The 12,666-nt window shown below is 34.4% G+C and overlaps 1 protein-coding gene and 1 long non-coding RNA gene across 2 annotated transcripts in view; one reads left to right on the forward strand and one right to left on the reverse strand.

Moving 5' to 3' along the window:
- The window catches only part of LOC109826240, a 5,413-nt gene extending 1,511 nt beyond the window's left edge, over positions 1–3,902 (reverse strand). The window contains exons 1-2 of the long non-coding RNA XR_002243249.1: positions 3,731–3,902; positions 2,674–2,755 (exon numbers count right to left, since the gene is read on the reverse strand). This is a non-coding gene — a long non-coding RNA (uncharacterized LOC109826240). The remainder of the gene's footprint in view (positions 1–2,673; positions 2,756–3,730) is intronic.
- LOC109825051 (general transcription factor IIE subunit 1-like) overlaps positions 5,874–12,666 on the forward strand; it is a 15,615-nt gene continuing 8,822 nt past the window's right edge. Inside the window, 4 exon segments of the mRNA XM_020391750.1 lie at positions 5,874–6,013; positions 6,098–6,220; positions 8,796–8,916; positions 11,574–11,699. Of these exon segments, the coding sequence (XP_020247339.1) occupies positions 5,991–6,013; positions 6,098–6,220; positions 8,796–8,916; positions 11,574–11,699 (393 nt within the window). The 5' untranslated portion in view covers positions 5,874–5,990.

The raw sequence follows: 12,666 nt of genomic DNA on the forward strand, positions 1-12,666 counted from the left end.
GAAAAAAAGGGGGGGGGGGGGGGGATTTCCCTCAATTTCTTACATCAGATTGCATTAATGGGACGTCAATTTCAAAGCTTTTGGGGACAAGGCATCTGGGGAAGAAGGAGAAGGGCAATTTCGAGTTTTTTCAAAATACAATCCATTTTGAGTATACTGCTGACGTGGAGGGGCCTTGAAATATTAAACGGTACTTTTTTGGATGATCCACATGGGCCAAAATACAAGGGGCCGGGTCACATGGAATCCCTACTTTTGCAATTTTCTCTTTATTTATAGTAATTGAATAATCATATAGGAGGATGACATACCTTCTTCTACAATCAAATTAACTTCTTTAAACAAACAATGACAACAAATATTTATAACTACGATTAAGAAATGTGTTTTAGAGTATAATGTACATAACTTTATAGAAATAATAATTTTTTATATTAAAAATAGGGACCTAAAAAAGAGAAAATAGTTTACTAAGGTAGATGGTTAATGGAAAAAATATACATTGTACAAACAATAAGAAAATAATTTATACACAAACAATAAGATGGATAGTCATAATGGGCGAAATCTGAATGAATTTCTTATCATGTTTTGTGTGGAATCAACTTTATTTGGCCTAACTTCTAAATTTAAAAAAAAAAGAAAAAAATAACTTCAGGATAACAACTTACCTGATTAAAAAAACCAGTTTCATCGTACCAACTTCCATGATTAAAAAAAAGAGCTTTGAAAATTAAATAACAACACACATTTGTAGGAAGATGAGAAAATAAAAACTAAGGCCAATATATCTTAAGTTTAATTGATTGTTATATAGTAAATTATCAAAACTACGTTAAGACAAAAACTATATTCACACATAACCTGGTGAGTTGTTTTAATCATTGAAAAATGCAAACATCGAAAACAAAGGGAACAATATAAATAGATGGAAATTAAGTAAATGGGTCTTGAGAACACTCATAGTTACAAATTGAAATTTAGCACAAATATCTACTATGCAGAAAGATTACACTTCAAGAAACAACAGAAAGAAAAAGAGATTAGAAAGGTGTAGATCATCAAAGATAACTTTTGTTATGGTCCAGACTTGAGGCGTCGGTGGTCATTAAGTCACCATGCACCCATCTACAACTTATATTTCAACTTGTTGAAGAAATCATGAAAATTATCAGCTTGGCAGAATGACTATTAGTGGATAAATATCAGTTCCACAAATTTTGTGATGCGCCAAGGGTGAATAATCCCACAATGAGAAATGAGTAAAAATTTTAGTGACTTAAATAGGTAAGCTTAAAACTTAAGTGTAACTGACAATGGATTGATCCAAATAACACATTATGCTTGGTGGGTCCTATGGCTTGTACCACGCCAATGAGGCTGGGGGCCCAGGGCGTGACAAATTTCCTCCACTCTTTTCTGAGAACTGTTTTTTACCCACATCAAATATAATAAAATCTTTTCTGAGAATTGTTTTTTTACCCACATCAAATTTCGTTTATCTATAGTTTCTACTTAATTGCAAACTATTTATTCAAATAAACAATGCAATTGATAAACATCAGCATCAATTTTGCATCCACATAATAGAAAAAACATAAATTGTAATGCAAAATTAAAGCTATATGGACCTGTCACTGGCTCCAATTTAAACACAACATATTCACATGAGCAAATTTTAACCATACATTGAATCAAAGATATAAGGAATACCAAAAGGTATATTCTTGCAAGGTAACCATTTTACAAAAATAATAATATTTAAATAATATTGCAACAACTTCTTCAAGCATAATAGAAATCACATAATCTATACAAAAGAAACAAAGTAAAGAAAGTCATAAACTTAAGAATATTTTTCCATGTCAAAAATTATTTAAAGAATTAATTATAATTGTGAAAATCCCCTAACTTCCCTTTTCTATGCCTCAAAATAGAAAAGGATAACAATGACAGAATATTAACAAATGAATAATGAGGAAAATAAAAATATTAAGAAAGTTTACATTAGTTATTAATATGGAGAGATCACAAGGATAAGCAAAAACAAAGATTTAAGATGAATGAGATGTAGCATATAATGGTAAAGAGAGAAATATGATTACGCGTTGAATCTATTTTTCACCCATTGACATAAAAAAAGTCGATAATATGCTCAAATAAAAACCAATTTAGATTAGATGTCACGTTTTTAGAAAAAATTAAAAAAAAATGTTTACAAAAAGCATTCATTTCAAGAAATTATGTCATTAGTTAGACTTGGATCTTGCATCATCTACGACATGGTTCATGTATGCAAAAGGAACCTAAATGAGATAGGTTAAGCATCAATTTCAACATTGTAGATAAAAAGACTATATGATAGATGAGAAGTTAATCATGCAAAGGAGCATTTCAAATAAATGTAAGATTCTAGTAGAATAGTTTTTTAGTTGTAGAAAAATGGAGTAAAGGTTACATATGATGCTATCCATGACTGAATGTCATTATTTAAAGAAAACTTGGAGAATTGATTGAGCTAATCCCTAATCCACTTAGCAACCAATTTCAATATAACCATTGAGAGAGAAGAAACCACGGAAAAAACAGAGAGAGAGAGAGAGAGAGAGAGAGAGAGAGAGAGGGAGAGAGAGAGAGAGAGAGAGAGAGATGAGTTCCAATACTATATAGTACATGTTTGTGCTTTCGCATGTGCTCAATCAAAACTCTGTGCGCTTCAACATTTAGGTCTTTGTACACTTCAACACTTTGACAGCTGAATTTCAATAAAAGAAATGGAGAATATCAATTACAATATTACATGGTTGGCTTGTTAGTGAACATGTAAATTGGATATTGATGGAGAAAAGAATATGGCTCTGGCAAGTTTAAAAAACAATCAAATTCGATCGCTTTTGTCACCCCAAACCATTCCACCCGCTATACATGAACTAAAATGATCCCTTAACATATAATGATATATTAAGCCATAACTAAAACAACCTTTTGTAGTATAGAGAATTTAGAAATACATAAAAAGAAAAGGCTAAAAGTCATATTGTGGCATAGAATATTACACATGTCTCAATTCTCAGTCTTAAAGACATTAAAGATCAAGGCATGAACATTTATTCATGCGGGGAAGCAGTTTCCTTTTTGTAATAATTCGCCCGTTGGTTACACCAACAACGAGACCATTGTTTGCATAGAGAAGAAAAGTACAAATAATAACATTAACAATAGGTTTAACCATTCAATTTCAATACATTAACAATAGGTTTAACCATTCAATTTCAATCATGATTAGAAGTAATTAAATTTGAAATTAAAAAGAAAACAATTATGTGCCAAACAAATAATTGATTTACCTCCAAATTACCCATTTTTTCTACAATATCAATCTGCAGGATCTAATCCGCCTCTTCTTCTCCAAATTGCAAAATTTTCAAAATTGACAACATGTAAAAAAATCAAAATCAAAATCAAATATTTTTTAATCTAGATCAAAACAAAATAGATAAATAATTATATGAAGTAACTTTAGAATCCGAGAGACTTATATTGGACTTATATAGATTTAGTAACGTAATTGACAATAGTAGATTGATTTCAATTTATAGAAGGTCACGATCAGCGATTTGTAAAAAATACAGACACACATTATTAATCACCCAAACTCAAAATTTTCCAAGCTAGAGAGAGAGAGAGAGAGAGAGAGAGAGAGAGAGAGAGTCTTATATTTATTTCTTACCTCAAGAGGAAAATGTCAAAAGCTGCAGCCAATAGCGTGAAGCCTCTATGCTCCACATGCTTTGTTCAAGATCAATGTGTGCCGAAAAATTGTATATGAAATAAGAAATGACATTATATAATAGGAATTTCAAAAAAATATCAAATTGAAGAGGTTTGAATAAGATTGATAATTAAATGAATGGTTAGGAGGATACTGGAGATGTCAAATGCGGAGAGACATTTCAGGCGGTGGATCCCATGAGTTGCTCACATCAGGTTGTCACGGATGTCGTCAACATCGGCTTAGGGATTGGAGGCTCTATAGGTGGGGCTGATGGGGAGCTAAAAAGATGAAGAGGGAAGTAAGCGAGGGGAGGCTGCCACCACTGGATGAGTAGCAATAAGATTGGAAAGATAGAGAAGAAAGGAAGAAAGAAGATTTTACTGCTTTGCTTTGGGAATTTGAAAATAGAGGTATTGGGGAAAAAAGTTGCTTTAAATTGATATGGGAGAACACGATGAGTCATTTAGTCCTGGGAAAACAATGAGGCATAACTTAAAGCTTAGTGGTGCAAATATAAATTCATTAAGGACCTATGTTGCAAAACTTTACACAAAATTACTTGAAAAGATGACACATGGCTAAAAATGATTTTGAAAAAGATATTTTATATAATTAAGAGATTTAATAGAAGATATAGATTTTATATAATGAAGAAAGGGTATAAATACACTAAACTACTCACGCCACAATGATTATGCGAGTCCCCACAAATTATAATCGAAAATATTCCTGCCTAGTCACTTTCAAAATTTTGAACCAAACACCCTAGGATTGTTTTTTAAAGAATAAAAAGTTATTAGCTCACATTAATGCCCAATTCAAAGATGAAGTAATGGATTAAACATGAATTATGGGTTAATTTTATCAAATGGTTGTCATATTCAAAAAAAAAAAAAAGTTCGGGGTGTGGAACGAATTACCCAAATGTCAAGGGGGTTTGTAAAATTAACGCTTGTTACAGTTCCATATTTAGGCCGGACAAATTTTCAAAACCACCCATTTTTGGATTTTATTTGTAAAAAACGACCCCTTTTGAAAATAATTACAAAAACCGACCTGTTTTCAGCCCAGCGCTGAAAACATGTCGGTTTTTGTAAAAAATTCTCCGAAACATCACGGGAGTTCAACTCCCGTGAAGTTTATCGAGAAATTAAACCAACTCATCGAAAGTGCACGATTTTGTTATGAACAACGGTCTCGTCGTGCCTCCTTCATAAACGTGCATATTATTTTCGAGGTAATTAATCTTCCCATCATAAGAACAGAGAATTACAATTCGATCGTTCATCGTTACCTCTGAAGAGTGAAAAATTCAAGATCAATATTACACGAAAAGCCAAATAAATACACAAAATTATTTGATTTTTCTTCACAAAATTCGTAAATAATCCACAACATTATTGATAATTTCCCCTCTAATTTCACAAAATTATTGATAATTTCCCCACTAATTCCACAAAAATTCTTCATAATTTCCAAACTAATTCTTCATAAATTTCACAAAATTATTGATAATTTCCCCTCTAATTTTCACATTTATTGATAATTTTCCCTCTACTTTTCACATTTCTTCACAAAATTCGTAAATAATTCACAATTAAATTCTAAAATCTAGATTTTTATATGAAATCACAATCAAATAGTAAGAGTATACAAAAATTAGAGAGTATAGATTTTTTTTGAAGAATTTACCTTTTTTTTGGATTATTTGACTTAGATCTGAGCTCTGACGGCGGCGGCGGTCGGAGGCTGGGGAGCCGGCGGTTGCAGTGCCAACTTCCAGAGAGCAGCTCTGGCGCTGCATCTTGGCCAAATCTTCACGGGAGTTGAACTCCCGTGAAGATTTAAGCACAAATTAAGCTTCACGGGAGTTCAACTCCCGTGAAGTTTAATTTCTCGATAAACTTCACGGGAGTTGAACTCCCGTGATGTTTCGGAGAATTTTTTACAAAAACCGACCTGTTTTCAGCGCTGGGCTGAAAATAGGTCGGTTTTTGTAATTATTTTCAAAAAAGGGTTGTTTTTTGCAAATAAAATCCTAAAAGGGGTGGTTTTGAAAATTTGTCCTATTTAGGCCCTATTTCAATTTGGACAGTGATCTAGGAACCCAAATTAATTTAGCCCTCTCATCGCCGACCAGTTGCTTTCTCCTCTACGATCCCAGCCTTCTTCTGATCGAGATTCTCTCCCAAACCCTAACCGTAACCGAGCGATCATGAGCTTGGAGCCCTTCAATAGGTAAATATTCTCTAATCAAAATCATTGCTTTCGATTTCGATCTCATTATAGCTTGAGAAATCTAGGGTTCTCTCTTTGTTGCAGGCTTGTGAGGCTCGCTGCTCGAGCATTCTATGACGACATCACATTGAAGGGCGATAACCAGCAAAAGGTGGGGAGAGGGGATAACAGAGGGATGGCTGTGGTCGTCCTCGATGCTCTCACTAGGTAAAGTTTCAATATTGATTTAATTATTTTTTGTTTACTATTTCATGAAGGTACAAAATCGGTTTTTTGGCTGAAAAGTTTGCTGATAGTTGCGATCTTTAGTCTGAAATATAGCGGAATTTAGATTTTGTCTGAGTTAATTTTGGGGGATTCCAGCTTAAATATAAGTTGATGTGTATGATAATGAGATAGTCCTTGGAGTTGTTTCCTAATTGTTTGCAAGCTTATTTACATTTATTGTGAAGTATGCTTGATTGAGTCAGTCAAACTGGAGCCCCTTCATAGAGTAGAAATGTAGGCAATCCAGTGTTAGATATGGTGAGAGGGAGGAATTTTTTGTTTGATTTCACAGGGATTTGTAAAGTTAGTCTAAGATCATTTGGATGGTGCATCCAGACAATGTATTACCCACTTGAAAAATCTGAATTATACTAAATTCAGAATGCATTGAATTGTTCCCACTTTCCACCATGTTTGGTTCAAAAATGAAAATGATGATGAAACATTATTTTACCTTAATTTTGCAGATATGTTGCTACTTTGAATTGAAGAAATGTAGCAATCAAACTTAATGTGTGCATTTTTTCGTGTAACAGAAAATATAGATAGACAGTGCTTAGTTGGTTATGTAAACACTTGAAATTGTGTTTGCAACTAACTTGACAGATATGTGCGTAATAGTGTCATGATCAGATGGTTGGCTGTTGCACGATAGCCATGGCGTTAATCAATAAGTTGAGAACACTGGTACTTGTCGAACTGAAGTCTCCAAGAATATCACATTCTTTTTATGTATCATTTGTGGGTTTACAACATACCTCATTTTGGTAAGGTTTTTCCTTTTGTAGTTGCACTTCAAATAGAAGAAAATTCTTTAAGGCCTCATTTGGCAGTCGGGAATCGGTGGGAATAGAATGCTCATTCTAACTTCTTATTCATGCATACCAAACATGACAACTTTTTTGAAGCTAGAATGCCCATTCCCAGTTCTCCTCCATTCCCACTTTTTGTGGGAATGAGCATCCCCTAAGTTGGCGGGGAATAATCATTCCCCCTTAAATGAGAATAAAAAAAATAAATACCAAGTATGCCATGATTTATTATTAATTACCATACCAAAATAAAATGATTTTTCATTAACAATTCATTTTCTAATTGCACCCAAACATTAGAATGGAAATCAACATTCCAATCCCACACTCATTTCATTTTGTTCCTTGCTTCATTCTATTATCACTTGATCTCATTCCGCGTAGTAAGCGAGGCATAACGTGAAGATGTGCATTTGTTAGAATATAAAAGTATATCTTCCAAATACTGTTGAAAAAAGCCCCGCTTTGCAAAGCGAAAGCGGTGCCACATTGCTCCGCTTTCATTAAAAGTGGCCAATGAAGCAGACATGATTTTTTCTCTCGAAAACATAGACGAAAGCTCGTAAAGGTGCTGTTAAGCGCTTAAAAATGTTAAAATGTTGTCAAGTGATTAAAAGCACTTTAAAAAAAAAGTACATGTTCATATTATACTCGACTAAAACTTGAACCAGACCCATTTTATTAAGTAAAACCCTTCGCTTCTCTCTCTCTCTCCCCTCTGCACTCGAGATGAAAATAAACCCTAACCCTAACTCCCGCCTCAATTGCCTCAATCGCCTCGTCCACTGCCTTTGGCAAGCATGTTGCCTTTCGGAACCAAATGCGCACCCAAATCCTTCTCCAACAAGCTTCGCCTTCACGACTTCACCATCACCATCACCAGATCATCTTCACTTAAGCTCATCATTAAAGCTTAACGTCACAATCTTCGATTGAAGTTCACCTTCATCTCCATCTCCAGTCGAAGCTCCTCTACCTACTTCTCCAGTCCAAATCTGCTTTTTTACTTGGCGCTTTTAGCCGTTTTTTGTCGCTAAAGCCCCAAAAAGCTTGAACAGTACCTCACTGCTTCGCTTTGCTTTCCACAACCTTGCTCCAGTCTTCACCATAGCTTCATATTTTCAGAGTTATGATGCAGTATAGGGGCTTTAAGATGGTCCTAGTGCCATCCAGGTTCAGATGAAATTGGTTGTATTTAAAAAAGAGGACTCGAATAAAGCACCATAATAAAACCTCCACGTTTTGACCGAAGGTAAAGGACACTAAACAGAGGAGTATTAGAATGTAAAAGTATATTTCTCAACTCTTGCTGCAACTTGAAAGTTTTGGTGGCGATATAGGGGCGTTAAGATGGGACTGAAGTTTTAGTCCAGTAGGACCACACTCAAGAGACTTAAAGACATGACTGTGCTAAAGCATGGGTTTCATGTCATAAAAAATGATGCTCAAGTGTGGGCCTCGCCTCATTACCTAAGTTTGATGTATTGCACAGGATTCACTGAAGTATACTGGAGCTATTTATTCTGTAGCCCTGACCTCGTTTGTCATCTACTTATGCCTTGCTTGTTAAGATTTCATTCTATGCTTGAATTTGCCTTGTGATTCTTTTTAGTGCAGTGACCTGCTATGATTGAGCCATATATCATTTATGTTTTCAAGCATTTTCTAGGCAAAAATCTCATTCTTGTAGCTTAGTACTTCAGGCGCCAATGGGTCAGGGAGGAAGACTTAGCCAAGGCTTTGAAGTTACACTCAAAACAACTTCGTCGTACTTTAAGATTTTTTGAAGAAGAGAAACTAGTCACAAGAGATCATCGGAAGGAGGTCAGTTATAAAGCATTCATTTGCATATACAGGTAGTTAATTATACATGCCAATTTCTTGCTCATTGAGATTTTTTTTGGATACAACGTCCTGTATAATTTTCTCTTCATGTTTCCTGGACACATTGGGGGTATCATTGTGGTTCACTCTCATGTTCTACCACTGGATGTTTCATGTTCACGTCATAATAAAGGAAATGACAAGGTCTACTTAAATGGCTAAATCAGAGAGACATTCTGCAATTTGGGCTCCCTTTATATCTTTCTGTGTTTAGTCATTTATTCTTCTTTGAGACAATAATATTCTGGAAGCATATTTGCAAATTGCAAATAAAGTTCGAACATTTAAATCGTGTTACTTTCTGTTCTATTATCTTTGGAGTTGCCGGGACTCTCATAAAAGCATGTTCTCAAGTACGTACACATTAGGTTTTCTTCTTTCAGTATAGCATTTAGATTTTAGTGTGCGATATACTCTTGAGGGTGCATTTGGAACAATGAAAATAATTATGACGCAACAATTTAACTTTGGATTCGACATGTCATGCTCTATATCATCATAAAAAATGCAGCATATAGAACAACTTAATAATCTGTCCAACAGTTGTCATAAAGCATCACTTTTGACTGCTCTACCTTTGTGAAGGGGATCAATTCAACACTAAGTCAAAAACTAGGTCTTGGGCGATGAACCCACAAGAGCGGAAAACCTTCCCAATAATAAATAAACTGAAATAAGCAACAGGATTCACCAAAGATATCATGAAGTGTGGGGAAAAAACAAAGGGGACAAATGTCAACAAAAGTGTGAATTTCAAGAATTAAAAGAAGGCGTATAAGTTATTTTTGTTTTTTTTCCTTTTTTTTGGGGGGGGGGGGGTACATCATTTCTCTTGTCGCTGCTTCTAATCAAGTGGACTTTTCTATCGGTTCTTGTCTTGATAGGGAGTACAAGCATTGGGTTAATGCTTTATTAGTCAGCTTTAACTTAGTATGCCTGATATGATCCGACACATTGGCAATAACTAAGTTACACTCACTGTACAAGTGGGCTTCAGTTCGAATTATGTAGAACCCTACTCTGGACTAGTTAATCATCAAGCTGATCTTTTACTTATGTTAACCACTCCACTTTATTAATTCTCAAACTGTTAAACAACATAACCTGACTTAAACTATATGAAAAAGACTTATACATGACACCTTATGGGAAGCAAACTAAGATTTATTGATTTTCTTACAGATTAAATTAAAAAAAAGGAGTTTTGTTTTTAAGGATTTTCACATGCTTGGGAAGATTAGGATTTTTTTTGTTTAAGATAGACGATAATGCATATAAAATCATTTTAACAAGATATCGAAATTGTGTTCGTACACCTCGGTTAGCATATATAAACGTTCAATATTTGGTGATTTCCTGCATTATTTTTTAAATTATGTCATGCTTTATCCCTTTAATTAGAAGAAATATTTAGTCCAATTCTGCAGCAGCTTACTGCATGATGCAAATATTTTACAAAGAATTTAGAGTTATCATAATTGTTACCAATTTTAGAATCTACTTTAGAAAATCTGTACATTTTGTTATTCTAATAAAAGCCAATGATACCTTTGATATGTTTTACCTGAGACGGTCGACACTTCCTACATACCTCTGAGTAACCAAAACTTGTTCCATGACGCAATATGGTCACTTTTCATTAAAAAAAATGAAGTTGGGAAAAAACAAAACGCGAGTGAGAAAAATCAGAAATGACTTTGATACGAGTTACTGAGTTACCCTGTCTAGAGGAAAGCTCTTGGTGGTGGGAATTCTGAGGACATTAAGGATACTAATGGTGTCACAAGAAGCAAATTCTATGGAACATTTTGGAGTTATTAACTAGTATATGTGTATTATTGTCTTTGAAGATATTCTGTCAGCCATTTCGTTTGAGTAATAGGTCTACATTAGTTCCTTTGAGATGCTCTTTGGCAGCTGCTTCACATGAGTATTTTTGCTTGATAGGCCATTATGAGACTTGTGCAATTTAGTAAAAATATTTCCATTTTAATCCTACTATTTCATCAAGTAATGTGGCAACTGCTGTTCAAATAGCTAGTTCACATGAACTTAGAGCATAAATCTTGTTTTGAATCCCAGAGGTTTGATCCTGAAAGAAAAAGTTGTTCGAGAGTCAAACTGTCATGTGGAATCTCATTATTGTTTGAACAGATATTGAGGATGAAGAATTTGGATGCTGAGAGTTGAGACAGTCCCCTTGATTGTATTGACCATCAAAGAGTTTTTTTAATTGTTACATTTGGAGATTTGATATAAAAATAATATGTGCAAAATGGATATTTTAATCTGGTTTTGAATCTTCTGTTGGTGTCCAGTGTAATAGTTCTCTTAATCAATTACCAACCATAGCGAGACCCGATGTGGGGCTGATATCCTTCTAGTTAACTTCTGGTAATTTTTCCTTGCCTGATCAGACCAGGTAGCCAATTGGTGTTGTGATGATATCTTTGTCACAAGCGCTTCCAATCTGGTGGAAATGTTATATTTTTACTTCTATTCTGAAATTAGTTTTCTCTTGCCATTCAAATGATAGAATTTTGCAACATTCCAGCTTTAATTATTTTCTTGTTTAAAGTTGTTTACTCATTTTTCAGAGCGCCAAAGGTGCAAAGGTATTCACTGCAGCAGTTGCTATTGCTGATGGTAAACAATTCACTAAAGAGGGTGAAGAGAAAATGAAAATGCATACCCATTCTTATTGCTGCTTGGATTATGCACAGGTCAGTTTCTTCATGTTATGGTATTAGCTGCTTTACTTATGTACTTCTTGAAGATGGTCTCGCTTCAAATCTTGTTATATGACGATTTTTGAGAATTTCTTGATAGCATTCAGGTTCTTCTGCTGTGATAAAGGAATAATCATGAGCTTATAACCAACCAAATTATATTATATAAATGAAAATTTCTTTTCTTGCACCTGGCATGCCTTGTGACATCAGTAGAGGAAAGATAGACTTTCATTTCTCAGGGAAAAAGGTTTTCTAAAAGCATATTTGTGAATTTTGATTCTTAATTAGTTCTTGTGTTCAATTTCTTTTCATGCATTGTTGACATGTAACAGTTTTTCACTTTTGGTGATTAAAAACTTGCAGTCCTCATTCCAGTAGACGTAAACTTAACTGCCGTAATTTCCAAAATTGCATATCATATTGTGAAGGAGATGGATGTAATGTGACTAGGGGAACTAACTGGTAATGAGGGTTAACAAATTGCACTGCTTATCTGTCTCCTTTTTAAAGTTTGTACTTGCAAATATTTAAACTACAAATGTTCATGAACTTGTGAGAATTTATGTGCTCAGATCCACAAATAATTATAATACCATCCAAAAACAGTCAACTAAACAAGAGTTGGTGAGCATTTAAGCCTCACTCAAGGAAGCATCAGGCATTTACTCTGGAGGGAGGAGGTGTTGGCACCATGAACAAAAGCAGAAAATGAGGGGGGAATAACTGCTAAATTAGGGTTGAAAAATTGCACTTCTTGTTTGGTTAAATGTCTTAAGTTTGTACTTGCAAGCAATCCACTTTGAAACCACATATGTTCATAAACATGTGAAAATCTATGGGCTCCGATTCACAAATTATTATGATACCATAAAAAAAGGTTAGTTTACTCGCAAGAAATGGCGTACGACAAACGTCCAAGCCTTGCCCGTGGAAGTACCTGGTGTTTACTGTAGAGGGA

Source organism: Asparagus officinalis, chromosome 10 (genome assembly GCF_001876935.1).
Source record: "Asparagus officinalis chromosome 10, Aspof.V1, whole genome shotgun sequence".
Lineage (NCBI taxonomy): Eukaryota > Viridiplantae > Streptophyta > Magnoliopsida > Asparagales > Asparagaceae > Asparagus > Asparagus officinalis.